General features: G+C 39.5%; 1 protein-coding gene across 1 annotated transcript in view; it reads left to right on the forward strand.

Moving 5' to 3' along the window:
- MYO6 (myosin VI) overlaps positions 1–24,625 on the forward strand; it is a 151,824-nt gene that overhangs the window by 68,725 nt on the left and 58,474 nt on the right. Inside the window, exons 4-9 of the mRNA XM_060114874.1 lie at positions 2,414–2,487; positions 6,076–6,205; positions 8,123–8,228; positions 9,649–9,704; positions 12,773–12,870; positions 13,202–13,366. Of these exons, the coding sequence (XP_059970857.1) occupies positions 2,414–2,487; positions 6,076–6,205; positions 8,123–8,228; positions 9,649–9,704; positions 12,773–12,870; positions 13,202–13,366 (629 nt within the window). The remainder of the gene's footprint in view (positions 1–2,413; positions 2,488–6,075; positions 6,206–8,122; positions 8,229–9,648; positions 9,705–12,772; positions 12,871–13,201; positions 13,367–24,625) is intronic.

A 24,625-nucleotide genomic window follows, 5' to 3' on the forward strand; every position in this document is an offset into this window, starting at 1 on the left:
GCTTACGCTTCCCCCTCCCCGTGTCCTCAAGTCCATTCTCTACATCTGCATCTTTATTCCTGTCCCGCCCCTAGGTTCTTAAGAACCATTTTTTTTTAGATTCCATATATATGTGTTAGCATACGGTATTTGTTTTTCTCTTTCTGACTTACTTCACTCTGTATGACAGACTCTAGGTCCATCCACCTCACTACAAATAACTCAATTTGGTTTCCTTTTATGACTGAGTCATATTCCATTGTATATATGTGCCACATCTTTATCCATTCATGTGTCGATGGACAACAGTGAGGGATTTATTTAGTTGAATTACCAGATATCCCTGAGAAGGCTGGTGGTCAGTATGGGAGGACGTAAAGAAAGAAGGGCAAGCAGCCATCCACATGCCGTGTAGGTTTATATGATTAGCTTTTCTGGGGGAGCCGTATTGTGGGATCAGGCATTCTTACTTACAGGAAGCAGAGAGAGTTGCAGAGAGAGCATCATGCAGCCAGGCAGTTTCAGAGGAAGCTGAGCCATGGGCGAGTGGTTTGATGTTGTAAGGCAGCGTGTAGATCAAGCTCCTGGGGACGGGGGTGGAAGAAGTGCAGAGGTATAGAAAGTAGGGGACCGAACCCACACGAGACACCCTCTGCTGCCTGCCTTCTCTACATCTTTCCTCAACTGAAAGGAGGGCTGCCGTTCAACTGTTAGGGGCCTCCACCCACTTCTTACTCTGTATTTTTCTGCTGTAAGTGGCATTAGAAAACAGTGAGGCCTGTGTCCTTGCAGTGTGACCTGGCTGCATCGTGTGAGTGTAGAAGCATGGGCAGTCTGTTGAGACAGGTAGAGCAGCGGGCTCTTGTTCGACAGAATTGGTCGGGTGTTGAATTGTAGGTTATATATACATACAGTGTAGGCATATATACAGCTTCAGTGAGGGATCAAGCAAACAAGCAAATGAATCAGGCAGGGCCCTGCCCTTAGCGATCTGGTATAGAAGCCAAAACCAGATATACAAAATTGTCATCACAAGACTGGCATTCTGTGGTGCGCACCATAACGCAAGTACACAGGCGCAAGTAGTCCTAGTGGTGGTGGGGTAGTGAGAATGGGGAGGTGTCATTTGAGGGACAGTCTTTGAACTGACCTTAAAGGATAGGTAGATTTTTGATACCTAGAAATAGAGAGGTGCAGCCCAGTGCATGCATGATAGTTGAGTTTGGTAGATGGTTTAGTCTGCCTGCAGGTTAGACCATATTAAAGGGAGTTATGGAAAATTATATGGAAAGGTCAGTTGAATGCAGGTTTACTAAGGGGCTTGAATATCAGACTTGAACATGAATTTGGTAGTTGACGGAGACCCACTGATGAGTTTTGAGGAAGAGAGAGATTTAGTCAGGGCTCTAGTGTGGTTAGATTAATGCACTGAGCATTCTGGGTTAGAGAGGAGAGAGACTGCGGCGGTAGACAAGTGAGAGGCTGCTGTGATTACAGAAGAGGTGACGACGCCTAAACTGGGCTTGGGGCTGTGGAAATGGAAAGAAAGGGGAGACACTTCAGAGACTCAGATTGTGCTAATTCTGAGTGCCTACCATGAAGCTGGTGCCGTGCTATACTTTATTACGTGTATAAAGACTTGGAAATGGGCTTAGAACAAGGAGGGGGGAGAGAGGATGGTCCTAGTATTGACTAAGGCTTGCAGAATAGATGAGTGAGAAATGGTGGTGCTGATAACGGAAACAGAGTGGTTGGGGGAAGAGTGGGCTTGTCTGCTCAAGTGCGTGGTGGAAACGTGGAAATGGAGCTCAGGGGACTGACTGAGGGCCGGGGCAGTAGATCAGGCTGGGAGAACAGGATGTGTCAGAGCGTTAGGAGAACAGACGTTAGGAAAACAAGATTTCTACCCTGATGCTGCTGTTAGTTAGCTGCATATCCTGGTTTAAGCCGTATAGATTTCTTCAGGATTCTTGTTTAGTCTGTCACTTATGAGGCACAGCCTGAATGACACGATCCCTTCCCGTTCTAAAATTTTATCTTTTGTGTTTTTCCTGTAAAATTCTGAGCATCAGATGGGATTAGTGTTGCCTACTAATCTTTTTTGTGTTAAAATGTATTAAAATCAGCACCATCTAAAGTCCTTCTTTTTTTCCACTTGAATTGTACTCGGTTTTTTGTACTCACCTGGTACTAACTAGAGGCACTCACCTCACCGGAAATTCATTGTTTAAAAATATCACTGTAACACATATGTAAACTAGATCCATTTTACATCAGCCTCTGGGGTTTATAAGTACCAGGAAAAAGATGGAATTAAATCTGACGTAACAGGTGAATTTTAGCTTTGGATCAGAGTAATTCAGATTAAGATGGCATGGTTTTATTTTACTTTCTTTCTTCAAATAACTAATGATTTACAAATCTTCCATCTCAGGTTCATTAATGTATTTGAATGAAGCCACACTGCTGCATAATATCAAAGTTCGATACAGTAAAGACAGAATTTACGTAAGTATTTTACCTGTAGGTTAAGTTTTTGTAGGAATAATTATTTTACGTGCTACTGTTTGATTTTGTTGAGCTTGAAACTTTCTAACAGGAAATCATACTTGATCTGAGCCTACTGAACGGAGTGTGAGCTCCATGAGGATAAGGATTCTTTTCTGATTTATTGCTCTAACACCAGGGCTTAGACCACACATGGTACAAATATTAATAAATATTTGCAGAATGAAATAATGAATGCAGAGCATCATCTAATATCATTCAGACTTAAAACTATCCAATTTGGATATTTTAAAAAAACACTAATTATTTTGAGTTTTGATGTTTTAACTTTTGGCATATATCTGTAGATCTGTTTAATTGATGCAGTTTCCACATTGTTCTGCAAAACGTTTAAGGCAGACTATAAGGCATAAGTATTGAAATTAAAAACTTGGAAGACAAAACGATGTGAATTAGAATAGAAGGCAGTACGTGAGGAAATACCGAGAACACTGAAGTGCTGATCATTGAGCCTGAATAGTTGCAATATTTCATTCCAAATAGATAACTTACCCTAAAAACCCAGGATACTTAAAAATGAAAGACAGTGCTTTTAATGGAAATAGTGTTTGTACCACATCATTCAGATGGATACTTAACTAGTCTGTTTTAATTATAATGATTCACTGGGCACGTATGAGTTCTGTATATCCCTTTGTTGGCTGGAGGTAAATTACCGCACTGTAGCCCTCCTGTTATAAAGATGGGACTCTTCATTATTTTTGAACGAAGAAGACACATGGCTTCTTTGACACTTCCTAGATCGAATGACATTCTTAATCTTTTATATCACTATCAATTTGCCTAATTGTACTTACTTAATTCTGACTAAATTACCTTTAGTCTTTGCCATCTGTCCAAGTAATGACAGCTGGGAAATAGAGCTAATCTAGTCTTTTCCAAAAGAGTTTACTTGCTGTTTTTCGGTTATACATAGTTATTAAGTCTTTACTTTCCTCCTTGATTTTTCTCAAAATCAACTAAATAGTGTATTTCGGTTAATATATATATATATATATATATATATATATATATACACACACACATATATATATGGCTATTCTTATTTAAAAATATATTTAGAAGCAAAATTCACTTAATCAGCATATTAATATTGAGTATCTAATGTGTGCTAAATGTTGTTTTAGATACTAAAATAATACAAATTTTTAAAATTTGTTTGTTAAAGCAGCTTAACTTGTAATAAGTCAGTAAAAGTTGATTTAGATGTAACCATCTTTCAAGAAGAACTGGCCGCTGTTTTTTCTTTACATGTCTAATATCACTTGGTGGTAGTGAAACAGTCTTATTTATTTGAGCAAGTTTTAATTGTTTTAATATCATTTTCTTGACGTTTACAAATTTTAAATTACCTTTACAGAATGATCTTATTCAAAGAAATTGAGATACTTTGTTTTTATTTAGGATGTTTATAGGAAAGCTTCACACCCATGGGATTTTCGTTGGTTTTTTAAAGCTTCCTGTGCTGCAGTGGTGCTACATTTGCTGGCTGTGATCATTGATAGCTGAAGGTTTACGTGCAGAATTCATTGTACTTTCAAAAAAATTAGTTGTCTTTTTTTCACATTATGTTTAGTTGACCTACAAGTCTTTGCTAAATCACATGCTTGATAGAAATAATTACCTAATCATAATTTGTGAAATTTAAGTTTTTGTTTCTCATGTATAATGTCTGCATCACTCTGGAGAATTTTAAGGTTATTCCTAGCTGTTATTGCCTTCTTTTCCTAAGATGTGTATGCAGTTGGGCATATGACCTCTGTGTTAGATAGTGGCTGTTTAGCATCGTCAGCTCCTCTTTGGAAAACCAGTATTTTCAAAGTTAATGAAAGCCATGACTGGTGGGTTTTTGCCTAGCCAGTTATGCCTTTTAGTTATAAAACCATTAAATATCAGCAATACACAAATAGAGTTATTATTATCATAATATATGTAAGAGAGGGGAGCAGTTCAGAATAGTTTAAATTGGATATTTTTATACGTCTCAACCAACCAGAATTGCCACCATTCTCCCTTAGATTTGAGTAGAACAGTAGCTAGCTCACATTTAACATTTCCCTTGGTTACTAAAGTCTCTATTACTTTCCTTTTGTTTCCCATAGAAACATTATTATCGGGAATTTCTTTTTTTTTTTTTTGCGGTACGCGTGCCTCTCACGGTTGTGGCCTCTCCCGTTGCGGAGCACAGGCTCCGGACGCACAGGCTCAGCGGCCATGGCTCACGGGCCCAGCCGCTCCGCGGCATGTGGGATCCTCCCGGACCAGGGCACGAACCCCTGTCCCCTGCATCGGCAGGCGGACTCTCAACCACTGCGCCACGAGGGAAGCCCGGAAATTTCTTATTTTTTACCCAACTCCAGGGAACATCTTTGGGAACATTCACGGAATTTTATTTTATTTTATTTTATTTTATTTTATTTTGCGGTACGCGGGCCTCTCACTGTTGTGGCCTCTCCCGTTGCGGAGCACAGGCTCCGGACGCGCAGGCCCAGCGGCCATGGCTCACGGGCCCAACCCCTCCGCGGCACGCGGGATCCTCCCAGACTGGGGCACGAACCTGCGTCCCCTGCATCGGCAGGCGGACTCTCATCCACTGCGCCACCAGGGAAGCCCTTTTCACGGAATTTTAGATGCGTAGGCTGAGAGTTCGGGGTTTCTGCATCATTTCCCTTCCACAACTAGAAGCAGAAAAGAGAAAAACATGGTCTTGTGTGCCCTAGTTTGGCCAGTAAACCACAACTAATTGCTAAACCACAACTCTCTTTCTGCACACGAGGAATTTTATAAATCCTGTTGGTGGCATTCTTCTGGTCTTTTGAAGCCACAGTGAAATTTCAGATTTAAAAGCAAGCTTCACTTGCTCATTAAACATTTAGCCCGTCAGTATTCTAGGCAATGGTTAGCGCATATGCTGTTTTGCAAAAATCTGGGGCCAAGTGGTCACCACCGAGCTAAACCAGTCCTTGGCTTTCAGTGTTGGGCATTGGCCTAGAGGGTCCCGTGAGCTATGTTAAAGTCTTCAGGGCCTAGAGGGTCCTGTGAGCTATGTTAAGCTGTTTAGTAGCAGGGTGAGGAAAGTCTAGGCGAGGAATACAAATAAACAAAACTCAGGCTGTAGGCATAGAGTAGATGTCATAAGTGGAGTCGACAGGAGGTGTCTGAGATAGAGGTGTAGACTCAGCTCTGCCCACGCAGACCTGGTGGTGGTGAACCTGGGAGGGGGGATGCGGGAGGAGCATGTTTCCTTTGAGGCAAAGGGAGGTCAAGAGAGATGATTTTGATTTTGGATGTGCTGAGTTTTAGATGGCTATGGGTTAAGAAAATGTAAATATTTATTAAGAGTTAGAGAAATATGGGTCCTATAGAGATCAGGGAATATTTAGGTCTAGAAATGCAGATTTAGGAGTTCTACTTATAGAGAGAACTGGGGGTGTCTATTTGCTGTGTGTTCTTTCTCCTGTGACCCTTGTTTGGTTTTAAATGAAAACAGTAGTTGGAAAATTTTATGTTTATGTCTTTCCCACTTAGACATATGTGGCCAACATTCTGATAGCAGTGAACCCCTACTTTGACATACCTAAAATATATTCTTCGGAAACCATAAAGTCGTACCAAGGAAAATCTCTGGGGACGATGCCACCTCATGTCTTCGCAATTGGTAAGTAACTTAATTGTATCTTAATATTTATTTTTCTTTAAACTGTACAGATTTACTCAGTTTTTCTTTTGGATTAATCAGAGATACCATGAATCGAATACGTATTTTGGAGGGCTTGTGTGCATTCTGAATGTATCACCATGTCAGGAGCATGTATTCACACAGGGTGGGGAAGATACTTTTGCGGCCAGCTCATGGGGCGGTTGTACCTCATTACCTTTGTTAAAGGCCCGTGTCATCTTAAGCGTGTCCACCCAGTTGAAAGTAGGTCATAATAAAAGCTGACCTATTGTTTTCTTCTGACTCCACCTTAAAAGTGTCCTCCTTCCACAACTAGGAAGGAGGCCTGGGCTGTCTGCCTCCTGATGACCCAGGTCATCACTAGTGAGCGCGTTCCCTGGGCTGGAAAGGAGCTGTGGGAGCAGACGTCTTCCATGCTTCGCCCCGCATCAGGGCTCTGTCAGATGTAAAGGATCGACAGTGATACATGCTTCACATCTCTGGGGAACCCACATGGGAAGGCAGCAACATCTGTCTTTGTCTTTCTCAGGCACTCTCTCATCTCAAAGCACTTTAGCTCTGGGGAGCAGAGAGGGAGTTATTTGACAGGCGTCCCCCCTAGCTGCTGACTGCAGGTACAGAGATGTTAGCTAAGCCTTGGGATTCAGACATAGCTGGCAGTTAAATGGTGACACGTTCTGGTTCTGGTTCTTAGTGCAGTTAGTTTCTCTTTGGGCTTTCTCTTTGTACCTGTATTGTGGCCTAACGGGGCTTCACCTCTAGATTTGGCTGACCCTGTACTGTGTGCTACTAGGCAAGCTTGAATGTGTACACCAAGTCCAGTGCAGCTGCACATTGACTTCTGGTTCTGTGACGCTCTGATGGGCATGGGTATGTGTTCTGTCAGCTGGCTAAATGGTGCAACATCCTTAGAACCTCAATGTGAGCAGGTTATGTGCTTAAAATGTAAATAAACCGGCTTTTATGTTTAGTTGTTTACTGCTAAAAAAGTTTTTACAAGGATTCCACAAAAGTGAGTGGAACAGATTGCTGATAAATTGGTCAAAGGGTTGTGTGAATACTCTTGTGTGTAGTTTGCATTTGGCCCTTAGAGTAAAAGCCATTAGTAGAGCTTTCTTCGCTGGTATGGGTAGCACATGCCTGCGGTGAGAAATAGTTGCCTTATAGGGCTAAGTTTGTCAGGACCTAATTTTTAATCAAGATTGTTTTAATTTGAGCCCACTTTAATAGAATTGAATTGTGATCATCTTGTCCGGGGAGTCTTAAAGACATTTTATACTCTAAATTGTTGGAGTGTAATGAAGATAGTTAAAAATTGTATATATAAATAATCACAAATCTAAAAAATTTAAAGCAGTTAATTTTGCCTATTTTTGAAATGCTGAAAAATTCTACACGATGTTTAAATTTAATAGTAGTATTACAGAAAAAACCCCACAGATTTATTGTGCAGTTATGTATTTTTTTTTCTCCAGCAGAAATTTTGGCTGCCAGATTTCTTAATTGGTAGCTCGTTACTTCTTGCTTTTTTCTCCGGGGATGTCATTAGTTATGCATAGTGAGCGTTTTTCATCTCTCTGCAGGTCTGCTCTAGTATTAGGAAAAGCTGAGCCACAGCTCATAATATGGAGACATTCTAGTACAAACATAAGAGTTGTTTATTTGATTTCATATTACTTAGCTGTCAGGATAACTAGAGAGAACATTTAACGTATATACCTTTAGAGATGTTTTGAACACTTTTCAATGATTTTATTTAAAAATTTTGGTAACTGTAAACACACATTATAATTTCTTTAGGAGCAAGTGCTTTTTGATAGTAAATGGACTTTCTATCATTTGGAAAATTTTGTATTTAATACACTGTTCATCGTTAATGTATTATTTTGACCCCAGCTGATAAGGCTTTTCGAGACATGAAGGTGCTCAAGATGAGTCAGTCTGTCATTGTATCTGGAGAATCAGGAGCTGGCAAAACGGAAAACACAAAATTTGTTCTAAGGTGAGGAGTGTTTAGCTGACCTCGAATATTTTGAGCAGGTTGATTTTTCTTAATTGTGGTAAAAAATATATATAACATAAAATTTACCATCTTAACCACTTCTAAGTGTACAGTTCAGTAGTGCTAAGTATATTCACATTGTTGTTCAGCCAGTCTCCAGAACCTTTCACCTTATGAAACTAAAACTCTGTACCCGTTAAACAACTCCCCGTTTCCCCTGACCCCACCCCCTGGCAACCACCGTTCTACTTCCTGCCTCTATGATTTTGACTACTCTAGATACCTTCTATATATAAGTGGATCATATACTTTTTGTTTTTCTGTGGTTGGCTTATCCCCCATAGCACGTTGTCCTCGAGGTTCATCCATGTTGTGACATGTGTCAGAATTTTCCTCCTTTTTTTAAGGCTGAGTAATATTCCCTCATGTGTTATGTATCACATTTCGCTTACCCATTCATTCCTCAGTGGGCACTTGGGCACTTGGGTTGCTTCCATCTCTTGGCTCTTGTGAATAGTGTTGCCATGAACATGTTATGAGCAAAGAGTTACAACGATCCCCTTGAGATTTGAACCCGTTGACTCTGAATACTCTTGCACGCTTTATGACATAGTTTGAAATGGTGGGTTCTATCCCTTTTACAAAAACAGACATGTGGAAGCTAAGCTGCAGATTGTTGAAATCTAGCTCTGGTATGCTATTCTCATGAGGATCCTGGAGAAGACCAGTGCTGGTTAGGCAAAGGGAAATCTTGGAATGTTCCTTCAAAATCCAGCCTTTACGTTCTTTTTTCAATAGTTCTGCCATTAGAGTGGTTGAAGCCTTTTTTTTTTTTTTTTTTTTTTTTTTTTTTTTTTGCGGTACGTGGGCCTCTCACCGCCGTGCCCTCTCCCGCTGCGGAGCACAGGCTCCGGACGCACAGGCTCAGCGGCCATGGCTCACAGGCCCAGCTGCTCCGCAGCATGTGGGATCTTCCTGGACCGGGGCACGAACCCGTGTCCCCTGCGTTGGCAGGCGGACTCTCAATTGAAACCATTTTTTACCTTAAGTTTATGATGACTGGCCTTCTTATGTCTACCTCCCCCCAGCCCTCCTCCCAGTGTCAAAGGTGAATATTTCTGTGTGCAATGTGTGGCATATTTACAAGTAAACAGTTGGTTAAAATCAGAATATTCCCCAAAAGTTTTGAAAATAATGCTGATTTAGATGTTAAAGGCCATCCAAATAGAATTTTAAATGTTTAAAAGCTATAACAGAATAGTAGTTGCATCTAAATATAAATTTGTAATTTTTAAATAAGCCATTCCAGTGCATGATCCAGGTTTAAATTTTAGATGTATTAAATAATATTCAAATTAGAAAGATAATGCATGCAATATCATTCTCATCCAGCATTTTTTTCATTCTGTATTTTAAACAGATATCTGACTGAATCGTATGGAACCGGTCAAGACATTGATGATAGAATTGTCGAAGGTATTGTTAATTTTTTAAATTCTTATTTTCCATTGTTAGATATGTACTGAAATTAACTTAGAAGAATCCTCTAAGTGGTCTGGTGTGTTCTCCAACAGATCCAAAAGACTCTGCCATCTCCTACAACTCTTTGCTCAGATGTTATCTTCTCATTTACTTATTGTCTGTTGTCCTCCTCCCCGCCACCTCCCAACCCCATGTCCGTGCTAAGAGGGCAGGGATTTTATATATTCCAAACTCCTGGAATAGTGCCTGATACATAGTATATGCTTCCTAAATGTCTGTCGGATGAATGAGAGGAATATAGGAAGCCCTCCTGCCTCCTGTTTATTTTGTTGACCTTGTTTTTGTAAAGGAGAAAGGGAGACGGTTATTTGGAAATGAGGTGCGGGGGGAAATCGTTTTAATGAAAGCATACATACACTTGGAAAGCAGGAGTCTGTAAGTTGACTTCCCCGGGCTGTCAGTGCTTGCTCACCGCTTAGAGACTTCTCGGATCCTGTTTGGTCTCCGCTGCCATCACGCTGAGTCTCCAGCAGCCTCCTGCAGCACAGGTTCCTGTCTGGTCTCCCCTCTTATGGTCTTGCTGCCCTTTAACCTATTCTCTGTGTGGAAGTTGGAATGACCTCTTTTGCCCTGAGCCCTTTATTGGCTTCATATTTCTCTCAAGCTAAAACCTCCAATTCATATCATCACTTCCAGTGCTCTGTGTGGCCTGCCCCACCTCCTCTGGTCTGTTTGAGTCGTTGTTCCTCTGCAGCCTTATGCTTTAGTCACACTGGCCTCCTTTTAGTTCTCTGAGGTGTTTCAGGCCTCTTTGGACACTCTTCTCACCCCTTCAGTAAGTATTTAATAATGATGATGATACTGACATGTGTGGGATGTGTTAGGTGTTGTCTGATTTGCTTAAAATCTGTTACCTAACTTAAATCTCCATAGAATATGAGGTAAGTACTATTTTATCCCTGCTTCACAGATGAGAAGCTAAGGGAGAAAGAGTTTTAGTAACTTTCTGAAGAGTAAATAAGCTCATTAGTTGTGGAAATGGGACATAAACCCAGGCATCTTAACTATATGCCCTACTAAGTGCATATTTTAATATTCTTGACATTTTTTTTTTTTTGCGGTACGCGGGCCTCTCACTGTTGTGGCCTCTCCCATTGTGGAGCACAGGCTCCGGACTCACAGGCTCAGCGGCCATGGCTCACGGGCCCAGCCGCTCCGCGGCATGTGGGATCTTCCCAGACCGGGGCACGAACCCGTGTCCCCTGCATCGGCAGGCGGACTCTCAACCACTGCGCCACCAGGGAAGCCCTATTCTTGACATTTTAAAGAAAAATTCCAGTTGAACAAAAATTTATCAGGGGGGCCTCCCTGGTGGCGCAAGTGGTTGAGAGTCCGCCTGCCGATGCAGGGGATACGGGTTCGTGCCCCGGTCTGGGAGGATCCCACATGCCGCGGAGCGGCTGGGCCCGTGAGCCATGGCCGCTGAGCCTGCGCGTCCGGAGCCTGCGCGTCCGGAGCCTGTGCTCCGCAACGGGGGAGGCCGCGACAGTGAGAGGCCCGCATACCGCAAAAAAAAAAAAAAAAAAAAAAAAAATTTATCAGGGGCCTTTTATGTTCATGCATTTCTCTATATCATGGCAGGCAAATGTTACATACTTTTTTTTAACAATTATGTAAAATATGCATGTAGATGAATATAAATTTGAGTCTAATAAACATTTTTAAAGTTTGCATCCATAAGGTTTTTCATATTTTTTGATATAAATAATTTTCTAATTTTTATCTACAGTTCTCACTGTGGTACTGTGACACACACCTAGGTAGAGTCACAGTAAAGTGCCTTTAGTGAGGGAATTGCCCTTTAAAATTGAATAAATAAATAAAAAACAAATAATGGGTTAATTTAATAAAATACTAATTAATATTCGGACTTGTTTACTTGAGGTACAGATTTGCTTTGAAACCAGATAAGCCTGGTTTCTTCCATGAGAACGTACTGTGCAATGTGTAACGTGCTGTAGTTGAGGACAGTTGGAAAGTGTTATTCCAAATGTCTCTACAGCCCCTTACTGGAGAATAGTTTATGTTAACTGGCAGGGCCATAGAAATCTTTAGGTGGGAATACATGCTAATGTTTCTTTTAGTTTTAATACTTTTTTATTTTAGCAAGTGAAACAACCTGGGAGTGATCTTTAAAAGGGTTTTGTGACTAGTTAAGCTTTCTACTGTGGATAGAATAAGAGAAATGGACTTTAAAAGATTTCATAAGAGATACTCTAGCAGTAAACATATGAAGCAATTTATGAGGTTATTGAAGGAATATGTGAGTAAGATTGACACTAATCTGGTATGCTTATAGTTAAGACTGGTGAGTACCAGAATAGACTCTAGGAGCTCTTTTCCAGTCAGGTAGAGAGAGAGGGTGGGGGGGGGAAAGAAAGAAAGAATGTGTGAAATTATAAAATGAAGACAGTTAAAATTTTACATTTGTTCATTGGGATTTCAAGAACTATTGTTCTGAGAAGCTTTCGTAGGTAATTCTGTAAACGCTCATTTGTTAGATTTTGTTGGATGTGCATGTAAAAATGTTAAATCTGTAGGTTTTATTAATATATATTTTAAAATGTAAGTCAACTAAGAACTTCTTGCCTGTATTTCGTCACAGAAAGCTTGCTGTTTTCTTTACTATCATCACTGCTCTTGTAGGGCTGATGTGAAAACCATAAAATTTTTAGGGAGTAATTTTTAAGGTTGAGTTATAAATTTTGTAACCTAGTGACTTTTCAAAATTTATTCTTTCTCATAACACTTACTTTTTTTTTTAAAATAAATTTTGAGTAACTTTTCCATCTCTTGCACTTTAATAAGGCCCGAACATAGTGGGAGTCAATAAATATTTGTGGGATTTGACATTACAAGTGAATTCATTCATGTTAATGTTTCTGAGAATATTTTTCTAGTTATTTATGTTTATTAATAAATGAAACATACTATGCATATTGCTTTGTAATTTTCTTTCATGCTAACTTTCTGATGGCGTATTTTCATTTCTTTTTCAATAGCTAACCCACTCTTAGAAGCCTTTGGAAATGCAAAGACTGTTCGCAACAATAATAGCAGTCGATTTGGGAAATTTGTAGAAATACATTTCAATGAAAAGGTAAGTGAGAGTGAGTTTCCGGGTAATATATTTGGGGAGTGTTTTTGGAAATACAGGGTCTTGATAGAATATTGGTGCTGCACTTGAACTCATGGCAAATATATTTAAATTTTCCTCTTTTACTTTTAAACAGTTAGGATAATATATACGTTCACTGTGATCTCTATAAATACTATAAACTTACATTTAGTTATCTGTTTTTTCCCCTTTATTTCATAAATTACAACCTCTTTGATGGACAACTGATTATTAGAAAAGATAATTTAACATTGATAGGTTATACTTTAAGACTTGAAATGCAAAAACGTAATTTCTCTGTTTTGTTTTTTAGAGTTCAGTTGTTGGAGGATTTGTTTCACATTATCTTCTAGAGAAATCTAGGATCTGTGTTCAAGGCAAAGAGGAAAGGAATTATCATATCTTTTATAGGTTGTGTGCCGGTGCTTCTGAAGATACTAGGGAAACACTTCATTTGAGCTCCCCAGATAATTTTCGGGTAGGTTGGATGAAAAGAAATTTCATACAATTTTTGCAAATTGAGTTGCCTTCTATTCTAAAACTTATTTCAGTGGATTTTGATGTCTAGTTGCATGTAACTTACATTAAATTCAGTGTAATATGATAGAATGACTTTCGTACTAAGTAGATCTGTATTGAGATTTACTGCTGAGTTTATAACACTATAGGAGGAGGTACATAATGGGATAGGTAAAAGGATAGATGCTAAACCCCTTAAACTCAATAAGAAGTTTATAATAGTTCTGTAATGCTAGCTTTAGTGTTACCTTTGACTTATTTGTAAAAAAAAGTTTGACCACTGAATTAATAAAGGACCCCTACTTGTCTTCCTTAATTCAGTTCAACAAATATTTATTCCTTACCCATTGGGTACCAGGCATTGTGCCAGAGTTAAAAAGATAAATGAGACACAGTTCCTGCTTCTGAGTAACTTAAATTGGTGATTGGTGGGAAACACACACACACACACACACACACACGCAGTCTGACTGATATGTCAAATGATAAGTGAGAGAGATGCATAGGGTGCTAGTGATTTTGGAAAAACTTCACTGGAACAGTTGATGCTTGGTCAGAATCCTGAAGGATTTTCAAGTGTTAACTATAACTAGAAGGAGAAACATGCAGAGGTATTCCTGGTAGATGCAAAAAGATGAACAAAGAAAGGCAGGAAATAGCCTAAATGGTAGGACAGGAAGGGGTGGGAGGTGAGGCTAGAGAGTTTGGTCTTACTTCTGTGGTGAGTAAGGAGCTGATCGAAGGGCGTTAAGTAGAAAGTTGGATATCAGGTCTGTACTTACCTCTGGGTTTAATATGGAAGATAGCTTTAAGAGGGTAGGGCAGGGGATGGATAGAAATTGCAGCCATGGGTGAATGGGTTGGGAACCTGTGGCTTTAGGTGATGTAGCAGTTACTCAGTGCCTGAATTTGTTTTAGCGATGGCAGGGTTACTGAGGAGGGGATGTGTGAAATAGGAGGAGGTAAAATTGACAGGACTTGGAGACTGAATTAGGTAAGGAGAAGGGGGAGTCTGGGATGATTTTCCAAAACACTATTAGGGTAACTGGATGGCTGTAAATACCATGTTGGGGCCAGATGGAAGATTGATGGCGTGTAGGTTGAGTCCAGTTTTGGAGCCTGTGGGTCATCTGAGTGGAGCCGTTTGAAAGACTCTTGGGTGGACTAAGATCAGGTCGGTGCTGCAGGGACAGGTTTGGGAGATGTCAGTACCCTGGTGGTAGTTAGAACTGTGACAGTGAGTAGTTGAGGTTGTCCAGAGAGATTGCATAATGTAGAAAAGCATGTGCCAGGATCCAGACTCTGGAGTTGAAGAGGATGGGCAATGAAGAGTTGCCCAGAAAGAAAACACAAGTGGAGTTGTGAGAGAAGTACAAGGAGATCAGGAGTGCCAAGGATCACAAGTCAGTATTGAGTTTCAGGAAGTGGTGACTGGGGGGTGGCTAGCGTAATGACAGATTCTCAGCTAGAAAGTAGTGTCCCTGTGTGGGATATGGGAATCACGGGGTGCGGGTAGGAAATGCCGTTTGTGTGAAGTTCTCGAGGTGATTCTCATAGTCCTCTTTGGCCAGAAGTCCTCCGTTTGAGAATCATGACACGCATTTATACTTAATTATTGTTCTGTGTGTGAGTGTGTGTGTGTGTGTGTGTTTGCAACCGGCTTCTTCTTAATTTCGTCAATCAATTTCTTTTAATATATATTTGGAAATTTAAAAACTTGTTTTAAAATGCTTTATAGCTGCATCTATTTATATAATTCTGAAATGTTTAACCTTCTCTAGAACTCACCAAGTTAATTGGAATTTGAAGTTAGTTGCCCACATTATCTTCATGACAGTAGAAGAGGCATTTCTCTACAATGATTTTTAGAAAAGGAATATAAATTAATATGAATCATATAAAATTTAATAATGATGATGTGGCTTTGTCAGCACTGAGTTAATGATAAAGTGATGTGACTATTCTTGTCTTAATATAGCATTTCTTTCTACCTGGGGGCTTGAGAACATAGTTTCTGTGTCTCAGAATGTACAGTCTTTCCTGGCACAAGGACAGCCATCCTAAGGGGGGCAGCCACTGTAATGCTTTATCAGGTCAGAGAGTTTCTTGTCTCTGTGGCATGAACTGGGAGAGTCCTTTTGGTGGTAAGAGGAAACTCGTGGAACAGCATTACCTTTCACCCAAAAACACCTGCCATCTTGGATATTCCTCTCAGGCAGGTGTACACACCCCTCTGTATTCCTTCCCCCAAATGATTCTGCCTTAGAGTGACTTAAAAGTGCGTTGGTCATTTCAACAGGTTTTTCTCGGGTTTAGTTTAGGCCTCCAGGGTAAAGTTGTAAAGACAAAGGAGAAACTCTACAGCAGGGTGAACGCTTTCCCCCACGTTTTTTTGGTCACTATTCTATCCAAATTAGTATGTAAAGAATTGTAGAGATACATCTGTTTGAAAACACCCATATTAACGCCACAGGTACTTTAGAAAATAAAAAGTTTAAAATGCTTGCATTATTCAAAAATTTGAAATATTTTTGCACATGTTCCATGGAAACATTCGTTATAGTCATGCAAGAATCCTTGAATATAAATAAAGCTTGGATAGAATGAGAATGGGTGACAAGAATATTTATAGCTTTCTAGTTACAGAAAAGTTAGAAGAAACAAGTATTTTTCTTAGGTTTTAATATTAAGTCCATCTGTCCAAATGCCAAGTATTTGATAAAACAGTTGGGGCGGGTGGATAAAACTCTTGCTAGCAAAGAAAACATTTGTTTTGGCTCTATATAGTTAAGCTACTATTATCCTACTAAATAAAAGAGCTCTGTTTTGAAATAGTCAATTGAAAACGCTTATCAGTATTATTCCCTTTCCCTTCTATTTTATTCTTTCCTCCAAGATTCTAGGCTACAAAGAAAAATTCATTGCGTATTCTTTTCTGGTTTTAACTGTATTTTAATATTTCACTGTAATGGGGGGAGATAAATGCATTGATCATCTAAAGTATTAATTTATCCCTAAATCATTCAAAATTTACTGTAAATTTTTTCTTGGAATATAATATGTTATCGATATATTTAACCTTGGAATTGATGCCAGGGGACAGTGGAATCCTAGTGACCTGATTTAAGAAAAGCTGAGATGTTTAAAATATTTTCTCATCCTGTTCCCTGTGCATGTCCTTCCTGAACAACCCCCGCCCCTTAAGTGGAGGTAAAAGATTCTCTTCAAGACCAGTATATTATTTTCTTCTCAGCTGCTTCCCTTATTCTGTGTTTTCAAAGCACTTAGCCTTTAAAGGCTTCTGGGCAGAAAAGTAAATCATTGAGATAAAAGCTGAAATGGTTATTTGAATACCTGTGAAGGTTCATAAAGCAAGTGTTGTAATTTATGTACACTTAGTGTTAACTGTCAGTCCGTATGAAAGGCATGTTTTGAAGGACTGATTGTAAAAATCAAAAATTAAGAAACTCAAGAATATTATTTGTTAATTATTCAGATTTGAAATAGTACTCAAAATATTAAACCACAGTGTGGGTCCTTATTTGAGACTTTTTACATATTTAGTTCATATCTTATGAACTGTATTTTCAACAAGATTTAACCCTGAGAAGATTTAAAATTGCTACCTTTGAGATGTAAATTCGGGGCCTCAGACGTAAAACCGGGGTCACTGAAGTAAATCTGGGGCTCGGACATGAATCCGGGGTGCAGACGCCTGTCAAGCCTAGGCGGAGTCCCTGGTGCCCTGGGCGGCGTGGGCGGCGTACATGGCCTAGTTCTGACCCCGAGGACACCAAGCCGCCCTGTGTGCCTCAGGCTACCACCCTGCCCCTCCGGTGACTCCAGGTCCCCATCACCATGCCCCAGCCAAGCAGTTCCAGGGATTTGGATGTCCATGTCTTTGGAGGACCATGACTTCGCCTGCCACATGCTTGCAGGATCGTGGTTCCCAGGCCACAGGTTGGGCCTGAGCTCCTGGGCTGGGAACTCCGAGTTGAAACCGCTGGATTAACAGAGAACCTCAGATGCCAGGGAATATCAGTCGGAATGTGGCCTCCTGGAGGTCCTCATCTCAGCATCAAGACCCAGCTGTATCCAACTGCCTGCAAACTCCAGTGCTGGACGTCTCAGGCCATACAACCAGTAAGACAAGAATACAGCACCACCCATCAAAAAAAAAGTGAGGGGGCTTCCCTGGTGGCGCAGTGGTTGAGAGTCAGCCTGCCGATGCAGGGGACACGGGTTCGTGCCCCAGTCCAGGGGGATCCCATGTGCCACAGAGCGGCTAGGCCCGTGAGCCATGGCCGCTGAGCCTGCGAGTCCCGAGCCTGTGCTCCGCAATGGGAGAGGCCACAACAGTGAGAGGCCTGCGTACCACACACACACACACAAAAGTGAAACACCAGAAACATATGTTACAGATGAAGGAGCAAAGTAAAAACCTACAAGACCAAATAAATGAAGATGAAATAGGCAACCTACCTGAAAATGAATTCAGAGTAATGATAGTAAAGATGATCCAAAATCTCAGAAATAGAATGGAGAAAATACAGAAAACATTTAACAAGGATCTAGAAGAACTAAAGACAAAACAAACAGGTATGAACAACACAATTACTGAAATTAAAAATACTCTAGAAGGAATCAATAACAGAGTAACTGAGGCAGAAGAATGGATAAGTGAGCTGGAAGATAAAATGGCGGAAATAACAGCCAGGGAGCAGAATAAAGAAAAAAGAATCAAAAGCATTGAGCACAGTCTCAGAGACCTCTGGGACAACATTAAACACACCAACATTTGAATTATAGGGATCCCAGAAGAAGAAGAGAAAAACAAAGGGTCTGAGAAAATATTTGAAGAGATTATAGTCAAAAACTTCCCTAACATGGGAAACGAAACAGTCAATCAAGTCCAGGAAGCACAGAGAGTCCCATACAGGATAAATACAAGGAGAAACACACCAAGACACATATTAATCAAACTATCAAAAATTAAATATAAAGAAAAAATATTAAAAGCAGCAAGTGAAAAGCAACAAATAACATACAAGGGAATCCCCATAAGGTTAACACCTGATCTTTCAGTAGAAACTCTGCAAGCTAGAAGGGAGTGGCAGGATATATTAGAAGTGATGAAAGGGAAGAACCTACAACCAAGATTACTCTACCTGACAAGGAGCTCATTATTCAGATTCGATGAAGAAATTAAAACCTTTACAGGTAAGCAAAAGTTAAGAGAATTCAGCACCACCAAACCAGCTTTACAAAAAATGCTAAAGGAACTTCTCTAGGCAGGAAGCAAAAGAGAAGGAAAAGACCTATAAAAACAAACCCAGCCATGGAAGTTAATTTACAACTGTATAGATATTGAAAACTCTATAGAGATTTACCTAACTACAGAGGTACCTTTTCACACTTGAAGAAAAAATAAGTCATCTTTGGATTGTAAAGCTTTAGGCAATGGTCTTATATTTTCCCTGGAGAGGATTATTTAAATTCCAACATATTAGAGTAGAAATTTTCAGAAAGATTATGATGAGTACAGAGAGTTGACTGCTTATTTTTTCTGTATGTAAATACAGAAAATTCATTTTCTATATCCCTTGTCTACAAGACAGACTTTGTATTTGTAGGATATTTGACCTGGCTCTCATTATGTTGGTGTAAGTGTAAGAACTGAGACACAAGGGCACAACACACTTGTTATTAGCTATAAGGTAAATAAAAAGAAATCTGCTCTGATTCAGAAACCTCATGTGTACATTCAGGACAAAATAATAAAGACAAATAATAAAACTTCACATTCTGTCAAAAAATTTCTTGTGGAAATTTTCATTAAAATTTTATTATCCTGTAAAACAAGCAAACAAACAAAAAAACAAACCCAAAACTATTAAGAAAACAGTAATAGGAACATACATATCAATAATTACCTTAAATATAAATGGATTAAATGCTCCAACCAAAAGACATAGACTGGCTGAATGGATACAAAAACAAGACCCGTACATATGCTGTCTACAAGACCCACTTCAGACCTAGGGACACATACAGACTGAAAGTGAGGGGTTGGAAAAAGATATTCCATGCAAATGGAAATCACAAGAAAGCTGGAGTAGCAATAGTCATATCAGACGAAATAGACTTTAAAGTAAAGAATGTTACAAGAGACAAGGAAGGACACTGAAATGATCAAGGGATCAATCCAAGAAGAAGAAATAACAATTATAAATATTTATGCACCCAACATAGGAACACCTCAATACATAAGGCAAATGCTAACACATAAAAGGGGAAATCAAAAGTAACACAATCATAGTAGGGGCTTTAACACCCCACTTTCACCAATGGTCAGATCATCCAAAATGAAAATTAATAAGGAAACACAAGCTTTAAATGACACATTAAACAAAATGGACTTAATTGATATTTATAGGACATTCCATCCAAAAACAACAGAATACACTTTCTTCTCAAGTGTTCATGGAACATTCTCCAGGATAGACCATATCTTTGGTCACAAATCAAGCCTTGGTAAATTTAAGAATACTGAAATCGTATCAAGTACCTTTTCCTACCACAACACTGTGAGACTAGATATCAATTACAGGAAAAGATCTGTAAAAAATACAAACACAGGGAGGCTAAACAATACACTACTTAATAACGAAGTGATCACTGAAGAAATCAAAGAGGAAATAAAAAAATACCTAGAAACAAATGACAATGAAAACACGACGACCCCAAACCTGTGGGATGTAGCAAAAGCAGTTCTAAGAGGGAAGTTTATAGCAATACAATCCTACCGCAAGAAACAGAAAAATCTCAAACACCTAACCTTACACCTAAAGCAATTAGAGCAAGAAGAACAAAAAAACCCCAAAGTTAGCAGAAGGAAAGAAATCATAAAGATCAGATCAGAAATAAATGAAAAAGAAATGAAGGAAACAGTAGCAAAGATCAGTAAAACTAAAAGCTGCTTCTTTGAGAAGATAAAATTGATAAACGATTAGCCAGACTCATCAAGGAAAAAAGGGAGAAGACTCAAATCAACAGAATTAGAAATGAAAAACGAGAAGTAACAACTGACACTGCAGAAATACAAAGGATCATGAGAGATTACTACAAGCAACTATATGCCAATAAAATGGACAACCTGGAAGAAATGGACAAATGCTAGAAAGGTACAACCTTCTGAGACTGAAACAGGAAGAAATAGAAAATATAAACAGACCAATCACAAGCACTGAAATTGAGACTGTGATTAAAAACCTGCTAACAAACAAAAGTCCAGGACCAGATGGCTGCAAAGGTGAATTCTGTCAAACATTTAGAGAAGAGCTAACACCTATCTTTCTCAAACTCTTCCAAAATATAGCAGAGGGAGGAACACTCCCAAACTCATTCTATGAGGCCACCATCACCCTGATACCAAAACCAGACAAAGATGTCACAAAAAAAGGAAGCTACAGGCCAGAATCTCTGATGAACTTAGATGCAAAAATCCTCAACAGAATACTAGCCAACAGAATCCAACAGCACATTAAAAGGATCATACACCATGATAAAGTGGGGTTTATCCCAGGAATGCAAGGATTCTTCAATATATGCAAATTGGGCTTCCCTGGTGGCACTGTGGTTGAGAATCTGCCTGCTAGTGCAGGGGACATGGGTTCGAGCCCTGGTCTGGGAGGATCCCACATGCTGCGGAGCAACTGGGCCTGTGAGCCACAACTACTGAGTCTGCGCATCTGGAGCCTGTGCTCCACAACAGGAGAGGCCGCGATAGTGAGAGGCCCATGCACCGCAATGAAGAGTGGCCCCTGCTTGCCACAACTAGAGAAAGCCCTCGCACAGAAACGAAGACCCAACACAGCAAAAATTAATTAATTAATTAATAAACTCCTACCCCCAACATCTTCTAAAGAAACAAACAAACAAAAAAAAAACTTTTTTCTCTTCCTAGGAGCATACTAAAAATCACCCAGTTTTGTAAAATACACCCTAGGGAACAATTACAAGATGGAATAGAGCTCTCCTTACCCATTAAAAAAAAAAAAAATATATATATATATATGCGCAAATCAATCAGTGTGATACACCATATTAACAAATCGAAAAATGAAAACCATATGATCATCTCAATAGATGCAGAAAAAGCTTTTGACAAAATTCAACACCCATGTATGATAAAAACTCTCCAGAAGGTAGGCATAGAGGGAACCTAACTCAACATAATAAAGGCCATATATGACCCAAAGTCAACATCATTCTCAATGGTGAAAAACTGTAACCATTTCCTCTAAGACCAGGAACAAGACAAGGTTGCCCACTCTCACCACCATTATTCAACATAGTTTTGGAGGCTTTAGCCATGGCAATCAGAGAAGAAAAAGAAATAAAAAGGAATCCAAATCGGAAAAGAAGAAGTAAAACTGTCACTATTTGCAGATGACATGATACTATATATAGAGAATCCTAAAGATGCTACCAAAAAACTACTAGAGCTAATCAATGAATTTGGTAACGTAGCAGAATAAAAAGTTAATGCACAGAAATATCTTGCTTTCCTGTACACTAATGATGAAATATCTGAAAGAGAAATTAAGGAAACACTCCCATTTACCATTGCAGCAAAAATAATAAAATACCTAGGAATAAACCTACCTAGGGAGACAAAAGACCTGTATGCAGAAAACTATAAGACACTGCTGAAAGAAATTAAAGATGATACAAACAGAGGGAGAGATATACCATGTTCTTGGATTGGAAGAATCAACATTGTGAAAATGACTCTACTACCCAAAGCAATCTACAGATTCACTGCAATCCCCATCAAACTACCAATGGCATTTTTCACAGAACTAGAACAAAAAATTGCACAATTTGTTTGGAATCACAAAAGACCCCGAATAGCCAAAGCAATCTTGAGAAGGAAAAACGGAGCTGGAGGAATCAGGCTCCCCGACTTCAGATTATACTACAAAGCTACAGTAATGAAGACAGTATGGTACTGGCACAAAAACAGAAATATAGATCAATGGAACAGGATTGAAAGCCCAGAGATAAACCCATGCACATATGGTCACCTTATTTTTGATAAAGGAGGTAAGAATATACAGTGGAGAAAAGCCAGCCTCTTCAGTAAGTGGTGCTGGGAAAACTGGACAGCTACATGTAAAAGAATGAAATTAGAACACTTCCTAATACCATACACAAAAATAAACTCCAAATGGATTAAAGACCTAAATGTAAGACCAGACACTATAAAACTCTTAGAGGAAAACATAGGCAGAACGCTCTATGACATAAATCACAGCAAGATCCTTTTTGACCCACCTCCTAGAGAAATGGAAATAGAAACAAAAATAAACAAATGGGGCCTAATGAAACTTAAAAGCTTTTGCACAGCAAAGGAAACCATAAAAAAGATGAAAAGACAATCCTCAGAATGGGAGAAAATATTTGCAAATGAAGCAACTGACAAAGGATTAATCTCCAAAATATACAAGCAGCTCATGCAGCTCAATATCAAAAAAAACAACCCAATCCAAAAATGGGCAGAAGACCCAAATAGACATTTCTCCAAAGAAGATACTGCAGATTGCCAGCAAACACATGAAAGGATGCTCAACATCACTAATCATTAGAGAAATGCAAATCAAAACTACAATGAAGTATCACCTCACACCAGTCAGAATGGCCATCATCAAAAAATCTACAAACGGGCTTCCCTGGTGGCGCAGTGGTTGAGAGTCCGCCTGCCGATGCAGGGAACACGGGTTCGTGTCCTGGTCCGGGAAGATCCCACATGCCGCGGAGCGGCTGGGTCCGTGCGCCATGGCCGCTGAGCCTGCGCGTCCGGAGTCTGTGCTCCGCAACGGGAGAGGCCACAGCAGTGAGAGGCCCGCCTACCACAAAAAAAAAAAAAAAAAAAAAAAATCTACAAACAATAAATCCTGGCGAGGGTGTGGAGAAAAGAGAACGCTTTGCACTGTTAGTGGGAATGTAAGTTGATACAGCCACTATGGAGAACAGTATGGAGGTTCCTTAAAAAACTAAAAATAGAACTACCATATGACCCAACAATCTGACTACGGGGCATATACCCTGAGAAAACCATAAATCAAAAAGAGTCATGTACCACAGTGTTCATTGTATCAGTATTTACAAGAGCCAGTACATGGAAGCAAGCTAAGTGTCCATCGACAGATGAATGGATAAAGAAGATGTGGCACATATATACAATGGAATATTACTCAGCCATAAAAAGAAACAAAATTGAGTTATTTGTAGTGAGGTGGATGGACCTAGAGTCTGTCATACAGAGTGAAGTAAGTCAGAAAGAGAAAAACAAATACCGTATGGTAACACATATATATGGAATCTAAAAAAAAAAAATGGTTCTGATGAACCTAGGGGCAGGACGAGAATAAAGACCCAGACATAGAGAATGGACTTGAGGACACGAGAGGAGGAAGAGTTAACTGGGAGGAAGTGAGAGAGTGGCATGGACATATATACACTACCAAATGTACAATAGATAGCTAGTGAGAAGCAGCTGCATAGCACAGGGAGATCAGCTCGGTGCTTTGTGACCACTTAGAGAGGTGGGATAGGGAGGATGGGAGGGAGACACAAGAGGGAGGGGATATGGAGATACACATATGCATATAGCTGATTCACTTAGTTAAACAGCAGAAACTGACAGAACACTGTAAAGCAATTATACTCCAATAAAGATGTTAAAAATGAATAAATAAACTGGAGATACATTTTTTTTTCCATTTTTTTATTAGTTTCTGCTTTATAACAAAGTGAATCAGTCATACATATACATCTGTTCCCACATCCCCTCCCTCACGCATCTCCCTCCCTCCCACCCTCCCCATCCCTCCCCTCCAGGCAGTCACAAAGCACCGAGCTGATCTCCCTGTGCTCTGCGGCTGCTTCCCACTATAGATAGTGGAGATACATATTTTTAAAAAATTGCTACCTTTGAAAAATAGGAAAGCTTTATGGTATTGGTTTTTATGTGAATCATGTAATTTAATCTATTTTCAGGTTAGGATTTTCACCATCCCTGCTGTGATTAGTAGGAATGAAATGTTTATGATATATAGGAGTATTGATTTTAATTGAGATATTAAATGATACTCAGGTTATGCTTAGAAATTCTTTAGAGCTAGCACTATTTGGTAAGTTGTGTTTTCCTTTG

This window comes from Mesoplodon densirostris, chromosome 12, assembly GCF_025265405.1.
Source record: "Mesoplodon densirostris isolate mMesDen1 chromosome 12, mMesDen1 primary haplotype, whole genome shotgun sequence".
Taxonomy (NCBI): domain Eukaryota; kingdom Metazoa; phylum Chordata; class Mammalia; order Artiodactyla; family Ziphiidae; genus Mesoplodon; species Mesoplodon densirostris.